General features: G+C 41.4%; 1 protein-coding gene across 1 annotated transcript; it reads right to left on the bottom strand.

The window, feature by feature from the left end:
* Window positions 1-1,880: 1,880 nt before the first annotated feature.
* tmod2 (tropomodulin 2) lies at window positions 1,881-17,701 on the bottom strand. Its single transcript, XM_071489033.1, has 10 exons — window positions 17,565-17,701; window positions 12,896-13,116; window positions 11,496-11,652; window positions 6,430-6,552; window positions 5,959-6,033; window positions 5,745-5,875; window positions 5,548-5,655; window positions 5,307-5,450; window positions 4,729-4,873; window positions 1,881-4,099 (listed from the first exon to the last, which is right to left on the bottom strand). The coding sequence occupies exons 2-10, from the start codon at window positions 13,019-13,021 to the stop codon at window positions 4,068-4,070; spliced, it is 1,041 nt and encodes a 346-aa protein (XP_071345134.1). The 5' UTR covers window positions 13,022-13,116; window positions 17,565-17,701; the 3' UTR covers window positions 1,881-4,067.
* Window positions 17,702-17,968: the final 267 nt, after the last annotated feature.

Here is a 17,968-nt window from a genome sequence, read left to right as displayed (position 1 = left end):
GTCCTGCTAACATGTCAGCTGTCACCTTCAGCAATGGATAAATGCTCAAAGATCAGGTTTTGAAATGTGATTTGTACTCTCCCTTACTTAAAATGGTATTTCTGCTAAAACAATATTTATATATTACCAATGGCATAGTAGGCTAATTTATTTATTGAGCGACTGATGCACACCTTTGGCTGTTTGTGAATAAAGTACAGTACAGCCCAGTGTCCTTGCCATTCTCTCCTCTACTATGTAATCTGCGAGCCTTTGTTTACCAAATGCATGAGGTCATGATAGCAACAGACTGTTGAGAGCATTGTTCAGGACTGGCAGGGCTGACTCACTCCAACACTCATTCTGACGGGAAATCAACTGCAGCTCTGCAGGTGAACGTACCTGTCTTTGAACAAAGCTCATGTGTGAGCGCTGGCAGAGGGAGAGAAGCAGGGGAAGGCCAGAATATGTCAGCGCAGACATCTTTGGAGAGAGTGGGAGGACACAAGTTCATCCTTCTTTTTGCATCGCTCCAGTTCATGTGGAGGCAAGTCGACTTTGATGCTGGAGTCAGTCCAGTCCAGTGATGTTCAATGCCAGATAAATGCTTGGGAGAATATCATCCATTTCATATTCAGTTACTGATGGCTTCATCATCAACTGGGGCCTTTGCTTTATCAAGCCTTGGTGTTTAATGTTAAATGCAACTAATCTCAATTTTCTAACCTGGGCTGATGGCCTTTTTTTATTTTATGTGACCTGTGAATATCTCCTTGGATGTTCCATCTTCAGGGATTCTCATAGGTCCCCCATTTTATTTAAAACTAAACATGACATCCAACTTATAACAGTACTCTCTGAACCTCAACCTCAAATAAAGACGTGGACTAGAGGCTGTTACAGTCTATTTTTTCCACATGCGGAGGAGTGGTGCTTATTACTAGCCTTGGCCCAAGGGAACAGTTGTACAGTACTTCTAGTAGTACAGCACACAACTGTATATTTTACTGTCGCAATCTGATTCTAGGTTTGGATTTTTCCTTTGATGCCTTCTGGTGTGTTTAACAGACAAGACATAAACCTGCTGTTCTTGCTCACTCTATTCTCATAGAGTGGAAACTCTGAGGTCACCCCCCCAACAGCAGTTCACCACAGCACTCTGGCACAGGAAACCCAGAGAGGGATGGAGTCATATACATTACTTCATCTCTCAAGCATGTGGAAACAATCTCAAAAACTGGATCTGATTAAAGGGTACGTACACCACCTAGAGTACCTCCCAAACCAAAAGGCCTGTCTATCAGTCATTAAAAATACTGCTCGACCTGGAGATTTGGCCAAAGCCAACTTTAAATGTGCACCTCAGTACTTACGCAGGTCGGTTAGTGGAACACGTTTGTCCAGACTGAAATATCTCAATGTCTGCAGTCATTCATATTCCAAGAGGATGAATTCTCCTGACTTTTTAATTTGGTTTGTGACCAAATACCAATATCAATTGTCTTAAGCTCAAGATGTAAGGTAGAATTGGCAATATGTACAACTACAAAACAGTTGAGATTTAAGTTTCATTACAGACCTTGGAAAAAACTAAGCACAACTTAGCACCACTTACTTGAAAACCTCTGCTTTCAGCCACATTTGGTGGCCTTCATCAGTGACACAAGACCTGAGGGAACTCCATCTGCTGATGAAACAAGAGGCTGAGGGCTATGAACATTTCCCAAAAGTGAAACTTGTGCTAAAAATCATTTTTGTCTAATTAATCTGGAATAAGGCTTTATTTATTCATTTTAATTAAAGTTCAATTAGTTAAAAGAGGAAATTGGGTCAATAATCTATGCCTTATTAATACATTTAAAGGATTCATTAAAAAAAAGACAACGAAAAAATGGCAGATAGACCAAGTACATAAAAACATTTATTGTTGAGGATGTTTTATATTCAGCAGTGCGTTTTACCAGCCTTGTGGTTTTATAATAGTACATATTCCGTTTGTCGAGTCTACAGCTGGGTTTTGATTTAAGGTACAAAAAAAATCTCAGCAGTGAGTTGTGTAGATTTATGTGGTACACACATAAACGTGTATGTATGTGTGTGTGTGTGAACTTGAGATGGCATTATACAATTAATATACATACAATATTATGAATCACAGAATATTATTAACAAGCCCAAGCAAAGAAGCAGTTTTCCACTTTAGCTGACTGTCCACCAGCAAAGCACAGTAATGTAAAAACAAAAAGGTTCAACAAGAAATACTCGCAGATATGGTCATGGAAGAAGTACACAGATATAAAACATACTAATCTTGTTCCAGGAATGTGAGGCTGTTAAGATGAAAGAACATTTTTGGTCGATAGAAGCATGATGTTCACACCAGTGATGACTTCATGCCAGCATATTGTTCCTATTACACATAAACAGTATATACAAGTTTCAAGTAACTCCTGAATTAGTCCTGTTATTCCCATCTCAAGCAGGTTAGTGCGCCTAAGGAAGTTCAGTTTCAGGCACACATAGCATGTTGTCATCTGTTACATAATGAATGACATGCTACTTGCTCAGAGGCTGCTGAAAGCCAAGTGAAAGTGTTCGTGTGAGGGGGTAGGAGAAGTAAAATTCAAAATCTGTGGAGAGGTGCTGTTCATAGAAACATTTCACAAGTAGTCGCAACCTGAGAAGTTTCACGCAAACTGTTTGCCAACCCTTCCTCACATCTCATTGAACTACTCGCTGAACATTTATCTATAAGTGGCCCACAAAAAAGGAATATAATGGCATGGTAAAATTAAAAAAAAAATGTCTAGATCATTGTTGTTAAGCCACAGACTCCTTTCCCAGATCTGTACTGTGAGGAAGTGACTGTCGCTAACAAAGCCAAAATCTAAACCAATAACCATTGAGTCCAATATTAATACTTTAAGCACTGCATTTGTTAGTCTTTGGCATGGTTAAGCATCAGAGAACCCCGGCGTGTTGAGCTGACATTTATAACATTATTTGTGAGAGCAGGTCAAAGCCTCTTTAGTCTAGAATGGAGTTAATATCCTGTTCTTTTTACAGTACAATCCAACTTTTAGTTGATCTGAAACACCAAAACCTCGTTAGAATTTCCTGTTAAGAAATACAAGTGACAGAATAACCAACACCAGAATTTGAACCGTGTTAAAACAAGATCTTTAGTTAGAATGAAACTGTAAAGCAACATAAAACAGTATGCACTGATACTTACAGCATTATATAAGGGGATGAGCCAACAGTATGTTGTCTTTAGCAGACTTTTAAGTCACGCATCCTCTCCTACTACAGTATAAGGCCAGCACTAACTAAGAAACCTCTTGCACACACCAACCATTACAAACACCAACCCGACAGTCATGCTGGCTTTACAAGGCAACTCCAATAAACAACATCTGCAAACCACACTGCTCATGAATGTACAACAGTGATCTCATCATTACTGCACCATGCACTGTAACAGACAGCGGCACAGTCAGACAAGGTCTGCAGGCCAGTAGTAGTGGCCTCAGAGCTATTCCCATCCTTCTAGTGACTAATTCTGCTGCTTCAATACAGGGATCCCATGGGAGGCTTAAGCCTCAATAGCAAACTATCATGGAAGAGGATACAGGCTTTTCTCAATGTTAGTTATTGTTTTTACAAAGCTGTTACTGTTGTTTCTGTTACTCGGTAATGTTCATGTTTAGTAGACATGATTATAGTATGGTATAAAAGGAAAGTAAAAAGTCTGGACAGATCATATAAAGGCTCCAAAAAAAAAAAAAAAAAAAAAAAAAAAAAGGAACAGCTGAAATGAAATGACTAAAAACTAATCCGATTTACACCTTCAATAACAACATAATAATAATAAACAAAAATATGAACATGTGTATGGGAGAGGGCAATTCCAGTTATTTCCCTTCTTCTCAGATGTTTGTTCTGGTTGAGCGCGCCTTGCCCCACAATTTGGCACAAGACTAAAGTTTCCACACAGTGAGATGAGACCAGGGCATTGGCTGAAATTATTCCACATGGTGAGATGAAAAACAAACAGGATTGGCTGGGACACAGCGTGGGCTCCTTTCCTACAGGTCCCCTTCCACTCGCTTCCTGCGGACTAGAGAGGAAAAAGAGACAAAAATCAATTGACTGGCAGAAAGAAAAACAATTGAACAATGAACAACTGCCGACATGCAACACAACCTTAAGCCTCCACAGGCCTGTTAGTTGATCATGAAAACACTAAGTGAGTCATCATGAGCTATGCGGTCAAAGGTTACAGCTATTTCAACAGCGTGTGTCAGCGTGTACAGAAAACAGGAAGTGAGATGTCGTCACTCTCAAAGCTCTAAGATCGCACCGTGTCAATCTTCATACTGTTAATGCAGTGAATGCTCCATTCAAACACCGTGAAAGAAAATCACTGTTATCATTGATGCATTGACACACTCGGTGACCACACCCATGCATCAGACCTGTGCTACTGCAGCTCCGACAGGAGGAAGAGCTAAAAAGAGAATAGAGGTCGTCACTGTGGACTGATACTCCACATTGTAAAGCCAGACAGCCTGCTGAGATGTTTCAGATGGGTACATCACAATTTGTCATATTCTCTCCCATATAAAGAGATACCGGGTGGAAGGCAATGTTATGTCATGGGCAGCAACTCACCCAGCTTTTGCAAGTTAAGACAAATCTAAACTTGTCGTTTATGTACAGTGTTGCGTGCATGTTTGTGTATCATACCCAGGTCGTTGTTCTTGGTGATAGCTGCGGCAGCTCTGGAGCGAGGTCCTTGCTGGGTGAAGTGGTAGCCAAACTTAACTATGCTGTTGTTCTCTTCCAACATTTTAGCTATCTCCATCTCTACAGTCGTACCCAGCTGCTGCCTCTGAAATCCACACAAATATACAGAGGTCACGATCTGAACATCAGAGTCAGAACTTCACTTTGGTTCACAGCAGAAAAGCATCAGACCACAGGGACAGAGCTTAGCTTCTTTTCCACTACTTGCAACTCCAAGCTGGTCTTTTATGTTTTATTCAGGCAGTGGTTTGTGTTGGTTGGCATTTTCTTCAACTGCATGGTGCAAAACAAACATGTACTACTACTTTAGGCTGCGTGAAACCACTCTATACAAACAGTCATAAGTTCCCTGGGATCACCTACAGTGATCCTGAATAATGACAGCGAACAAGGAGAAAAAAAAAAGCGCAAAATCTTCATCATAATCTTTAACTTCTCAGGAATTTTGTGAACTTTCTAAAAGAGCTAAAGATCCTGGTGTGCTGGTGCATGTATGCGTTTTACAAATCGTCTGGTACCTGGTTGTCTATCTTGATCTCTGTGAGTGTGTCATTGTCTCGCAATGCATCCACCAAAGCCTGCACCCCTGCCCCAGTGATAAAGTTGGACTCCAAGTTCAAACTTCGCAATGTCTTGTTCACCTGCAGCATGTCGCTGAACGCCTGGGACAAGGAAGAGGAAATAAGGCAAAGGCATTAATAGGGGGTTTATCCAGGTGTCAACAAAGCTATTTAAAGCCCACAAACCACTCCCTCTCACCACAGCGATTGGGTCGTTACTCCTTGTCGCTGCCAGGCTGAACTTCTTGACATGCGTGTTCTTCTCCATGGCTTTGGCGAAGTCCTTCAGGGTGGGAATGGGAATGTTCTGAAAAAAAAAAGCAAGAGAAACACATTGTCATTGGTCCTGCGATAAACGAGCATATACACACTATGAGAACTTGTGTTTCTTTGTACCTTAATGTTGTTGAGGTTGACCTCTGTTAAGGAGCTATCGTTGCTTTTTATCCTCTGTAGGGTTTCTTCTACATTAGTGGGATTGGGAGGCTCATCAAACACTGGATTCATCTTCTCCCCTTTGATCACATCTAGAGGAGAAAGAGGCAGGGGTCAGGGTATTGATCGTTTTGGGACCTTTGAATTAACTGTTAAACTCTATGATTGTACTTACTGTTGTAACCCTCCTTAGCTCCAGTCCCATCATATGTCTGACTGCTAGTGACCAGCGTGTGAACACCGAGGATCGCTGCAAACAGAAGCAAACCCGAGACTCAGTGGCTGTGGTGAGGAATCATTGTGTACGCATGTGTTCCCCAGGGTTCAAAAATGCACCAGTAAAGAATGAAGGGTAACCAAATCTAGGGGTCATAGTAGACAAGTGGTGTCATTTTGCTCAGTGAGCCCCTTTTATTCCCCCATCAACACACACAGTAAAGGATGGAGCCATGGGAAACACAGTGAAAGTGAAAGGAGCTTGTGTTTTACAGTTCAAGCAGAGATTGGGCTCAGGCAGACTGGTCTCACAACTACAACACTGTGTGCACAGCTTCGTTTTCAAAGAAACACTCATAAAGAGTTAAGCTTTTAAAGTCTTTTAAACAACGACTTCTTAGTTTTCCCAAAGATGTTTATTCATTCCTACCTGCTAGGTCGCACAGTTCTGTGTCAGTGGCGCTGGACAGGGCTTCCTCTAATTCTGGATCGAGGGTTGTGACTTCTTCTTGGCGTGTTTCTATTGGTTTCTGCTTAGGAACAAATGCTTTACCTACAGTGAAAGACAGAAGACATTTATGTCAAATTCTAAGCTCAGAAGAGATCATTCATCTCTCATAAAAATGTACAGGCATTAAATTACTTTATCATCGACACAGACAGAAGAAACAGGTACATGCAGGACAGGTGAAGGTTTTGTGATATGTGACACAACCTCACATTTCTATAAAGGATGTCCAAATGTTAACTGTTAACTGTTAATGTGACTCATTCCTCTACGGCCATGTATCTCTAGTCAACACACATTTGACTTTTTTTCTTTGACTACACAGCACACTTCACAGCAGGACGTTTGAAGGGGTCATCACTCTCCTTTGCCGTTGAGCTTCATGCTGGGCTTGTTTACTAATCCAGTCAATGTTTTATGTTTTCTTGCAATGCACAGAGAATGAGTACAGATGGAGACATGTATTTCCACTTTGACATTTACTGTATTTGTTTCTGTTGGTCTGAAACCTAATTACCTCCACTGTGATTGGATGCTGTTATAATGTTATAAAATGAACTGTAATTCTTATTCAGGCCAGTGTATAACAATGGTAATCTTTCTGACAGAGAAGTGAAGTGTGAACAACAGAAATGTGCTGTTTAAATAAGTCTGGGCCTCCTTCTATTTTACACAACCTTCCCCGACCATCAGCGGTTCAGGCAGGCTGAACTCAGTCCACCAAAGACTGTCTGACAACTATGGTATTGCCATGGTAACCTATCTGGGTGAAGAAACGGAAAGAGTGAAGGAAGTCATGGAACAATGACTTGAGTCTAATCTAAACTGCACTGCTGGGGCAACAAACACTTGCACCAGTCATGGTGATCATCCAGCCTCTCTATATGCCTGTGTCCTTAAACAAAAACACCCCAAGAACAGACCGTCCCTCTTTCCAAACTCCTAAGTCAGTCAAGCCAGTCAAATTACTCAAACTGGTCCCTAGTGGGGGCTCTGGCACTTCCTGAAAGCCAGTAAACAGTAAATACAGTCATCAGGCAGCATCCTGTGCCAGTCCCTCCGGAGCAACATTTAGCCCCTCAGAAGCAAAAGCCAAGAAACTGACAGTCCCAACATCTTGCCGTCCACATGATCCCACAAGAGCATATATCATGGACTAAATGAGGAAAACACTCTGGGGTACAACATGGTACAAATGTGTGGGGGAGAACAGGCCCATCAGTAAAGCACCGTCTGTGTGTAACAGGAGGATCAGGACCACACAGATGCAGAAAATGCTGACACTCATGATCCCAGGAGAAACCTGACAACATAGCCCCTGAAAAAATATTTTTCCAGTCAAGGCAGCAGATTTTATGACGGGTCATTCATCACTGCCATTTATCTGAAGCAAAAACATGGACACATAGTACATCATCCTGGTGTTGTACATGCTGAAAGCACACACAAGATAACAATATGGGCCTTAAAAGATAAGTCCAAGTTATTCCAGTTTGAGTCTTTTTTTCTAATAATTTCTATGTATTACGGCAACATTTTACTAACCGCTGAGTAAGGATCTCTGGATCAAGTCTTTCTGGCCCTGACCCCAACCCAGGTCCCTCATACTGAGTCATATCAGATACGCAGCAGTCAGTGCTGGCTCAAAACAAGAAGCTGCTACCTGAATGTTTTGTGAACTTTTGCAAGGAGGAGAGGACAAAGATTTCTGTTGGTTACTAAGTTTAATCAATACATGAGTTTTGCCAACCTCTGTGTCTGAACAGAGCTTCATACTTAATTTTCACTCATGATGCTAAATGCTTGAGCTGAAAGTTGTCATATGGGAGAGCAGTGCTGCAGGCTGAGGTGGACGAAACCAGGTAGAATACAGATAAGAAAGGATCAGATTTCAATCTGCTTTATTTTCAGCCTGTACCCTCCAACCCAGATCGACCCTTAAACTGAGCTGTCAGACAAGGCGAGAAACGTAAGCATCCAAAAAAATCAAACAGGCTGTAGACAAACAGTTAAAACACATTAAAATTGATCAAACCAGAATGACGGCAATAATCCCTAACAGCACTGTGGTCACACAGCTACAGGTCAGTTGAAATGCAATGGATGTTTACAATAAACTATTGGCTTTTGTTCAGGTTTGTTTGGTTATTAATGGTTTGTTCATCACAGCTACTGACTTGGTGAGGTGATGATAGAAACAAAGCAAAAACAAAGAAAATACAATATAATAAACTAGGTGTCTTTGCAGTATCGGTTCCTTGTTACACATGGTCGCTTAATGATAAATGCAAATATTTCCATTGCCAAACAAAAAAGCTGAACACAGGAGACCTGCGGTGCAGAGCTGGTGTGTGTGTGTGTGTGTGTGTGTGTGTGTGTGTGTTTCAGTGGTGCAGCAACCACACCCTCCACTGTAACCTGAACAAACATTATGTTTATCAGATTTCAATGGAAGCGTGCCTTCAGTGCTCCATAAGTGTAACAACTAATACATATTCTTTTGCTTTCACTCATAATCATCAACTGTGGCCATTTTAAACCTCAACTGGACCCCACTGACCAAGCCACCGATGATGTGCACCTCTCAAAATACAATAACAACATGTTTTTGGCATTTAATAAACTTCAACCACTATCCAAGCCAAAAGGAAATCAAGAATGAACAGAAGGAATGGACAATAAGAAAAGATGGATTATCGGACTGATCTAATATGATAACATTTAAGTACATATAACAAGCACTTATGATGGTTGCCATGGTATTTAAGCAGGCTGTTTTCCTCTGAAATGATGTGCGTTACTGAACGGAGACACGCACATTATTTATCAGCAGGGGGTGAGTGTAACAAGGGGAAGAGAATCAGCCGCATTCCACAGAACCACCAGAGTGATTTGAGTTTTCCATGTTGTCATAGGGTGTGCACACACACACACACACACACATATACACATACACACACACACATTCACACACCCACAGACAAAAATTTCTACCAAGCCAGGGTTGGGTCAGGGGGAAGATGTCAGTTCCATATATCCTTTCCAGCGAGGGAGTCATGTTCAGATCTCTGGAGATCCCAACCCAAGGAATTCCTCTGGAAAAGAATTTCTACCCAGTAATGTTTCTACTCTGCTCTACTCAGTTTTTTTTTTATCTGCCATGCTGTCACATAAAATATCTACTTTTTCTCTCTTCTATAAAGTGACTACTGAAAGTATGGCTTCAAATCTGTTTGAACAGAACTGGGTTTGCTCAAGAAAGTCAGGTTCTCTCAACATTAATCCCATCTGGATCAGCAGTGACTGTTCATTTCATCTTACTGTGAGAAAAAAAAATCCTGCCACTAACATCTACTGGGTCGTGATGAAGGTGAAGAAAATATCAGACAGGTATTTTCCCCTTTGGGTAGATAACTCCATGGAACAACAGCCTGTGAAAAATGATGATGCATCCCACACTCAATACCTTCTGTGTTTTCACTCCAATACTACAGGCTCAGCTGCCTGCTAAAAAGCCTGATTACATAACTCTGTGAGTATCAACTACAACCACTTCCAATAGCTGTACAATTAAAGACCATGTTTGTGGCATTAGGACTTAATTGTATCATTAAGACAAGATACAAACAAACTTCTGATGGTGCATTCTGGACTGACACCTTCAATCAATGAGCAAAGCCAAATGAAAAAAATCTGTCAGCGTCTTGTTGACAGAAATCACTCCCATTCAAATATGTCTTTAGGCTCAGATTTGCATGGTATTTTCTTAAAATCACACAGCCTGAGCCTCTGCCTTAAGCACATTAAATCAAGGTTTACTGATTTCTTGATCCTGAAGTGGTAAAGAAAAAAAAAAACCCAATACATATATCAACTAGCATCAATAAAGAGATAGATTCAAGACATCTAATCCTAACCTTGCCTCCTCCTTTGACACTCCCTACCTCCTATCCCCTGGTACACAACACACCTCCCCCACACTGCTGTATGTTGCATAAGAGCAGACATGCATTAATAATTCCTGCAAAGACAGCAGAACAGTAATTACTGCTGTCTGTGCTGCTGATACAGACACAAACACACACAGACAGGTTCTCAATCCCCTGAGAAATACAGTACTAACATGTGACAGCTCCACACTGCTCGTGGTGTTTATAAAAGTTAGGCACAGTGTGCGAAATATATCATCATTACTGGAATTCGTTGAGTTTCTTTGTGATCATTTCAACGACAACACTTCGACTGTTGTGGCTTTTCTCAGTTACAAATCATCTCCATCGTCTGTGTTGATCTGTTCTTTAACTTTATGTTCATTACAAGTGAAAATGCACAACAACAACTTAACAAAAAATGCATATTAAATTTCCTTTAAAGGGCTTTAACTACAGTTACAAAACTCTTAAAAACCCAAATGACGGGGTTCAGACTACTAATACTTTTGTCTGATAAGATGGTCGCTGTGTCAAATTAGGTGATTACAGAGCTGTAAATTCTCGCAGCATCTCAGGTGAGAGATGTGATAAGACAACGCTTTGGTACCAGACAAATCATTGCTTGCTGTCTTCATCGACTTGTGTGAAGTCATTGGATTGGCATCGGAGTCCAAAGCGGTGAGTATGATACTGGCTGTAGGATGAGCACCAACAGTATCATCATTCCTCTTTTGCTTCACCGTGTTTACAGATGTGTACGGAAGAACGCTCTGTGCTCCTATTGGTCAACATCAATGTGATACTAGCTGAGAGAAGGTCTTTGTGTCAGGAGGCTTCTCAGATGCGGCGTCAGTTGTCATCCACTATGATAAACTGCATGAGATGAAATGATCAACTGGCACATCCTACACTCTTTTTTTTAGTTCCGACACCACGCCGACCACACCATCCACGATTTTAAGTCAATGGAAGTTTTTAAGCCTGTAAATAATGACATTGAGATTACCTTCTTTAAGTAATGCCTGGTAAGCTTCAGAAGCACACACACACACACACCTTTTTTCTCCCCAGTGAAGGGAACTATATCCTCTCTGTCCTTGTACTCCATGGCCTCCTTCTCCAGGTATTTGAGCAGACTATCCCTGTCGAATGGTCCTGTAGCGTTCTTGGTCGTCTGGTCCTTCTGACGTAAACCTGCTGGGAGAAGAGCATTCTGGGGAGAGGAAACAAGGAGACACGTTAGACCTGTCAACTGACGAAGACTTCAGTGCACTCACTGCAGACCTGAAGTCTTCAATCCATAAACTGGTAAAAGATAAACTGTGTTTCTAAGCTCTGAATGTATCTGTCTGCCCTCTGTAAAAAATATCTGTTTATTCCATTGTGTGGACATTTCTGAAACTGAGCCATGCATAAAAAAAAAAATAAAGGTAGAAATATTTCAGTGTAGAGCTTGAGTTTCACACAGAAAAAAGACATGAATTACAAAACAGGAAGTAAAGATACTCTGAACTACTTCAACTTGATGCATGTCAACGAAAAGCTCATGACTATAAAGACTGGAATAACAACACATCCAATTATGAACCATTTGCTGTAGGTGATTGAAAACCTGGGGGAGGTGAAGAAGGATGTGTGAAAATTTTGAAAACCCTGTCTAGCTAGTCTGTGCACACTGCTGCTATTGAAACCAAAGGACTTCTTTCTGTGTGCACACCAGATTTTACATTGGCCTACACAATGAGATCAAGAAATTAATATTTTCCCACTGATGCTGACTGCTTCCTGTGGGCCCTGTGTGGTCGCCATGCAGAGTGATTTCTCTCTCTCAGTTTAGATGGACTTAAAATAAAACATCCAGGGGCCTGGGTGGGATTTCATTATACTCTACAGCTCTACACATAAATAAACACACAAACACTTGGCAGCCTGCTGACAGAGTTGTTGCAGCCCAGACTCCCCATTTAAATCATTATCCGAACCAGAGTCTAGAGACTGGTGCTGTTGGAGGGTATAAAGGGAAAAAAATCCACTTTTGGATTTGAATTTGCATGGATCTAAAGTTCAATGCATTCCAGGAAGTTAGACTGTGATGACATGGTATTATGTATTTTTAAGGTTCAGTCATGGCCGCTTTCTATAATTTATGATACCAGTGAGTTACTACAGCCTTGATAAGTGGCATAAACTTGTTGGTACCAGGTAAAACTTTGAAATGGGTAGTAATTTAAATGGGCAGGTAATTTTTTAAATGGGACATGTCAAACTTGTAGTTGTGCCACCTATTTGAGGGAAAGAATCATGGCTGCAAAGATTTTATGGGCATTTTGGGTGCATAAAATGCATGAAATCTCTCTAATTTTTAAATGGGTAATTTCCCAAGAATTCCCTTTACCACAGGAACTCCCTCCCACTAAAGAGCCCTGGAGCTCCTCCAACCCTCAATGAGCACTGACCTCAGGATCCATCTCCTCGAGGGCTGTCTCCAGCTGTTTGAGCTCCTCCGCCGACAGTTTGTTGAGGATTTCATCTTCGTCAAGATCCTTGTACTTGTCCAGGTCCTTCTTGTACGACAACGCCATGGTGCCAGCTATAGCTTGCTAAGCAACACTGAGCAGCAGACCACGGCCACACTGTTCCTTCTCGGGCTCACTGCTTCAGACCAGGGGGAGGCTACCTGAAGACAAACATTGGGAACACACACACAAAAAAAAAAAAACGTTCATGATGACTGCTTTCACTTTAGCTGACTCGAACAATGTAATGTAGTTCTATCTTCTAAACTGAGATAACATTGTTTATCTTATCCCTGTGAAACAATAGTTGGTCACAGCTGGGCTGAATAATGAGGCCTTGCAATGATGCAACACAACACACAGCTGGAACAAAGGAAGAACTTTCTCAGGCTCAGAAAATCATCTGACCACTCCCATGAGAATCATCAACAACTTCATGTGAACACCAACTCTGTGCTAATTTAGAAAACATTATCAACTTAAAAAGACAAAACAAAGAAGCTTATTCTAGTGGATGTGAAAATGTATGAATGTGTTTTTCTTCTTGGGACCAAGCGCCTGAAAATAAAGCAAATTGTAACAGTGGCAGGAAATACTGGAGCAAACTGTAAGTAGATTTATAAGAACATAACACCCGTTGAGATTAAAAAATGCTCGGGAGCGAGTACGCATCATGTCAAACAAATTAATGAGGCTTCAGCCTTCAGTTCCCTCTCCCACGCCACAGTGCGAACACACAATGACCTCATGATGTCCCTGCAGGGCTCAACAGATGGTCTTGGTCCCAGTCACTCACACACATTTAACTGTACACACACTTAAACTGAAACAGCTGGCTCATGCTAGAGTCAGAAAAGTTCTTTTTCAAGTTAAATAAACTTGTGCTTGTGTATATACAGAAGAGGCATAAGTACTTAATTACAGTTGCTACCTGTAGATGCCTTACGACTACAAAAAAACATTCCATCAACTGAACTCGTTCATGTCAAGTGTAAAACACAGCACCATATCTACACTCTGTGACAGCAGAAAAAAATACCCGGGGCTTTAACTTGCTGGTTTAGCCAAGGATTCTTTAAACATTTAGTGCCATTTCCCTGGAGCTGCCTGAGTGATTTGTCCAGTTCAGAGGAATTCTCTGAGGAGTCTGACACAGTGTGTGTCTCTCACTGTTTCAGTCCTTCGTCTCCACAAACCAGGCTCTGTCCCGGGCTAATTCTTGCCCTCACTTCATCCATTAGACCTCTACAATTACCCTTATCGTGTCTGAAATGCGTTTCAGCAGATGAAGTTGGGCTAAAAGGTCAACACTGATGGCCTTAATCGAAGCGTATGAATATAATGATCTACAATAATAAGCTCACTCTAATGGCCTGTTGTATAGTAGTTTAAATCAGAAGGGGAAGAATCATGAACACACAGCACCAGAGAACATCCCAATAAGTTTTAACTTTAACATTTTATCTGACAGATTAAAAATTTCTCATGCATCCAAATCAAATGATCCCTGTTCTGCGTGCTGCAAACTCTACAGCAGTCTTCTGAGCTGAGCTCATTGAACAGCACCAGGATTTGTTTCTCGTGATATTATTACAAGCCTTTGCTGGCTTGTTTATGGAAAGAGGAGTTGTGTTCATCAAAAAACATACTTTGTTTCCATTGTAATGAGCATGTTCTGTCTTTACATATTGCCAAATTTCCAGAATCTAAAACCATGTTTAATCTATTCTGCCAAAACGCCTCATGTCCAGACCTAACTCTTGACATTTGCTTTCACACAAGTCAAATCTTTACCCAGACAAATTCTGAGGTGTGCAGGAGGAAATGATGTGATGACATTTCTGTCCAGGAGCTGGAAAGAGCAGAGACGCCACCCCAGAGGCAGGGATAAACATAAGTCACACAAGTGCACACACATACACACAAACACACATATAATGCTCTTATGACAAGATCAGCTCAAAATAACACAGTTTACCATAATATCCTACTTTCACAAAAACACTTTCCACTTGGCTGACATATAATTCAGCACATATAAAACAGCAGCCACCGTTTACAGTGAAGCCCAGTACTTTTGTGTGTGCAGACAGAAGAGTGCAGACAGGGATAATGATGGCAATGGGTGGGCTCAGGCTGAGGTGGAGACACTGAGAGGATCCATTAGTCCAATCTGATTGATTCCTTTCTCCTGCTCCTCTCTGCTAATCCTTCAAGACAACAACAGATGGCTCAAAGCCAATAATACTGCAAACCTGTCTGCACTCCACACTCACCTTGAGCTTTCCTTCACTGACCTGTTCACTTGGGTCACTGGGCACATAAACATGTTGAGGACTGCACAAAGACAGAGTCAAGGTGTATCATGATTTACAGTATGTTCGCCTGATGGACTGGATGCTTTGTGATGTTTCTTTACCCCAGGATGCAATAACAAGTCTGAACGGACTGATGATAAAAACCTGACTGAATTAAGCAAGGGTATAAGATGTATTACCACACTGAACCTATGTTAATACAAAAAAAAACACTCATGGTCTGTATGTGTGCATAGGACCATTTCTGTTACAAATTCAGTAACAGAAAAAGGGAGAGTGAAATGTAAAACACCAGTTTGTACCTTTGTGATCACAACTTCCAGTAAAACTTACCCCTGTTTTTAAGTGGAGTGTCTGAACATGTTTCAGGTCAAATGCCCAGGCTCCGCCTTTCAGGCAAAAGATCATTTGGGCCATTAAGTATGTGACACGATATCAGACGCTATACCAGATAGCCCTGGCTTATATTATATAACACATAGCTGCTAGAAAACATTCAGTTTAACTCTGTCAAGTATAATTCTTGCAATCAATATCCAGGTTAACTGTGCTACTTTAGATCTCAGAAGCAGAAGCTTGATGAACAGGAGTTTGCAGCTCTGACATGAACAGGAAGCACTGACTGGTTATTACATTATTATAGAACGCCGCCCTACCAACGCACAAAACGACTATAGTTAGAACGACCCAGCTCTACTACCCCTGAGAGTCTGCACTTCCTCCTCCCACCTACTCTCCTCCAGTTTTATCATCTATCTTTCTGTCTCTCCACCCTGTTCTTACTCAATTCTCAAATATCCTCTTTATGTGCAGCCTCCCAAGGTGCCTGCAGTTGTCGGAAATGATAGAAAACATATGGAAGGAGACCGAGGTAGCAACAGAGGCTCTAATCGTGCCGTTACTAAGATATACTCACCACAATACACGAAACAAATAAAAACAATAAGATATGTGTCATAAGAACAAAAACTGTTTAAATAGTTATGTTGCTTTGCACATTTATGTTGTTCATTCACTTATCCTTCTCTTGTACAGCCCGGTCAAGTGGGGTGTTCCTCAAAACACATGATATGTATACTCCCCTGTTCTAGCCACACACTCCAGACACACACTCCATTATTATGTAATGAGAACAGACTTCAGGGAGTGCCCTGCCTTTCAGTTCAGCAAGGGGCAGAGTATGAATGGTACAGATTTAAGAAAGATGCCCCCTTCCACACCTTTGTAAAAAACTACAAAAAGCCACTATTCACTACTGTAGCTGCATTACACCAAGAGTGAAACCAGGCGCTCACACGTTTCACAGACAGGTTTCACTCTTCAGTGAAAGGTATGCGGATTAATCAAATCATGTGTGAGGAGCCTGTTTATCAGCACCAATGTACTGCAGGAGGTGGTACAATAAGCAGCATCACTAAGAAAAAATGCCTCGTCAGCAGCCGCCACGACATTTCACACGGTTACTATACCTGCTTCACGGCTTCGGGAAAGCCACCTGGCTTCAGGGTTAAAGGGGAAACCACACGTCCTTCTTAAGACTTGGGGACCACACCCTTCATTCAACACTGAGCCCTGCTCGTCAAGCTACCTTTGTGATCACACACACACAGATAAACCTTGACATAGGCTCTTTAACAATGGGTGTTTCAGTCGACTTATTGACCTTCTACCTCACTGACAAGTTGTACTGCTGCTAAAGCCACAGTCCTTCCCTAATCCTGCCCTAAAAAACTCCGAAACTCATATCTACAGTCTAACACACAGACACAGACACCACACTCATGAGAGGGCACTTGGTGCTGCCGTAAACTGACATATCATACCGCATTGCTAATCTTTTATACATCATGTTAAGTTATTGGTGGTGACTTGACTGCTCCAACCGCCTCCTGTAGAAATAGCGGGCAACGGAACGAAGTTAGCTAACATGTTCTTGACATGTTTATGATTATCACGCCGACTGCTGACATGTTAATACTGATTATCATCGCCTGGCAAAAGTCAGCCCATATTACTTAGCTGAGAAACGGCTAAAGCCAAACCTAGCCGTTTACGGGAGGTTTACTTTGGTAACTTAGCGACATTTGTTGGATGCATCGAGACCATACGAAGTGGCCCGATGGGATGTGGTTAGCTGCTAACACGCTAGCTCCTAGAGTTGAGTCAAGTTGCTAGCCGTTGAGCTAAAACCAGCCAGCCACACGGCGCATATGAAAGTGACAGTACGTAAACCAGTAAGGGTAGCACACTGACTGAATTCCCGAAAACCTCCGAGCTATCGATTTGCTTACCTGAGGCTAATGGGAGCTAGCTGCGGAATCTCACAGTAAGACCAGTCCTCCCAGTGAATGCGATGTCTTCAGCGATTGATTTCTCACTCAGCCCAAGGGCGGTAACACAGGAAGAGAGCGGCGAAGCGATCTGTGAGTGACGTCTGAGTGGACCAATAGAAAGAGAGTCTGTCAGGCATCAACCAATGGCGAAAATTAGTCCGCCCTCTTTATCTAGGAGAACTAATCAGATGACAGATCGGAAAATATAAAAATAAAATAAAATAAAATAAAATAAAATAAAATAAAATAAAATAAAATAAAATAAAATAAAATAAAATAAAATAATAAAAGAAAAGAAAAGAAAACTTACAAATTTTGTTGACTTTTGAAGTGAAAAGAAGTAAATATATCCCCTGCAGCAA

The sequence above is a fragment of the Trachinotus anak genome, unplaced genomic scaffold, assembly GCF_046630095.1.
Source record: "Trachinotus anak isolate AG129_WGS33_773 ecotype Australia unplaced genomic scaffold, CSIRO_AGI_Tana_v1 ptg000011l, whole genome shotgun sequence".
NCBI lineage: Eukaryota > Metazoa > Chordata > Actinopteri > Carangiformes > Carangidae > Trachinotus > Trachinotus anak.
Note: the sequence above shows the minus strand (reverse complement) of the source record. Positions and strands in the feature narration are given on the sequence as shown.

Excerpts from the sequence above, each read along its gene's own strand:
- tmod2 (XM_071489033.1), bottom strand. The coding sequence starts at position 13,021 with ATGGCGTTGTCGTACAAGAAGGACCTGGACAAGTACAAGGATCTTGAC. Across the intron at positions 6,034-6,429 it reads AGAACTGTGCGACCTAGCAG|CGATCCTCGGTGTTCACACG; the intron begins GTAGGAATGAAT and ends TTCTGTTTGCAG. Across the intron at positions 4,874-5,306 it reads AGATCAAGATAGACAACCAG|AGGCAGCAGCTGGGTACGAC; the intron begins GTACCAGACGAT and ends TGTGGATTTCAG.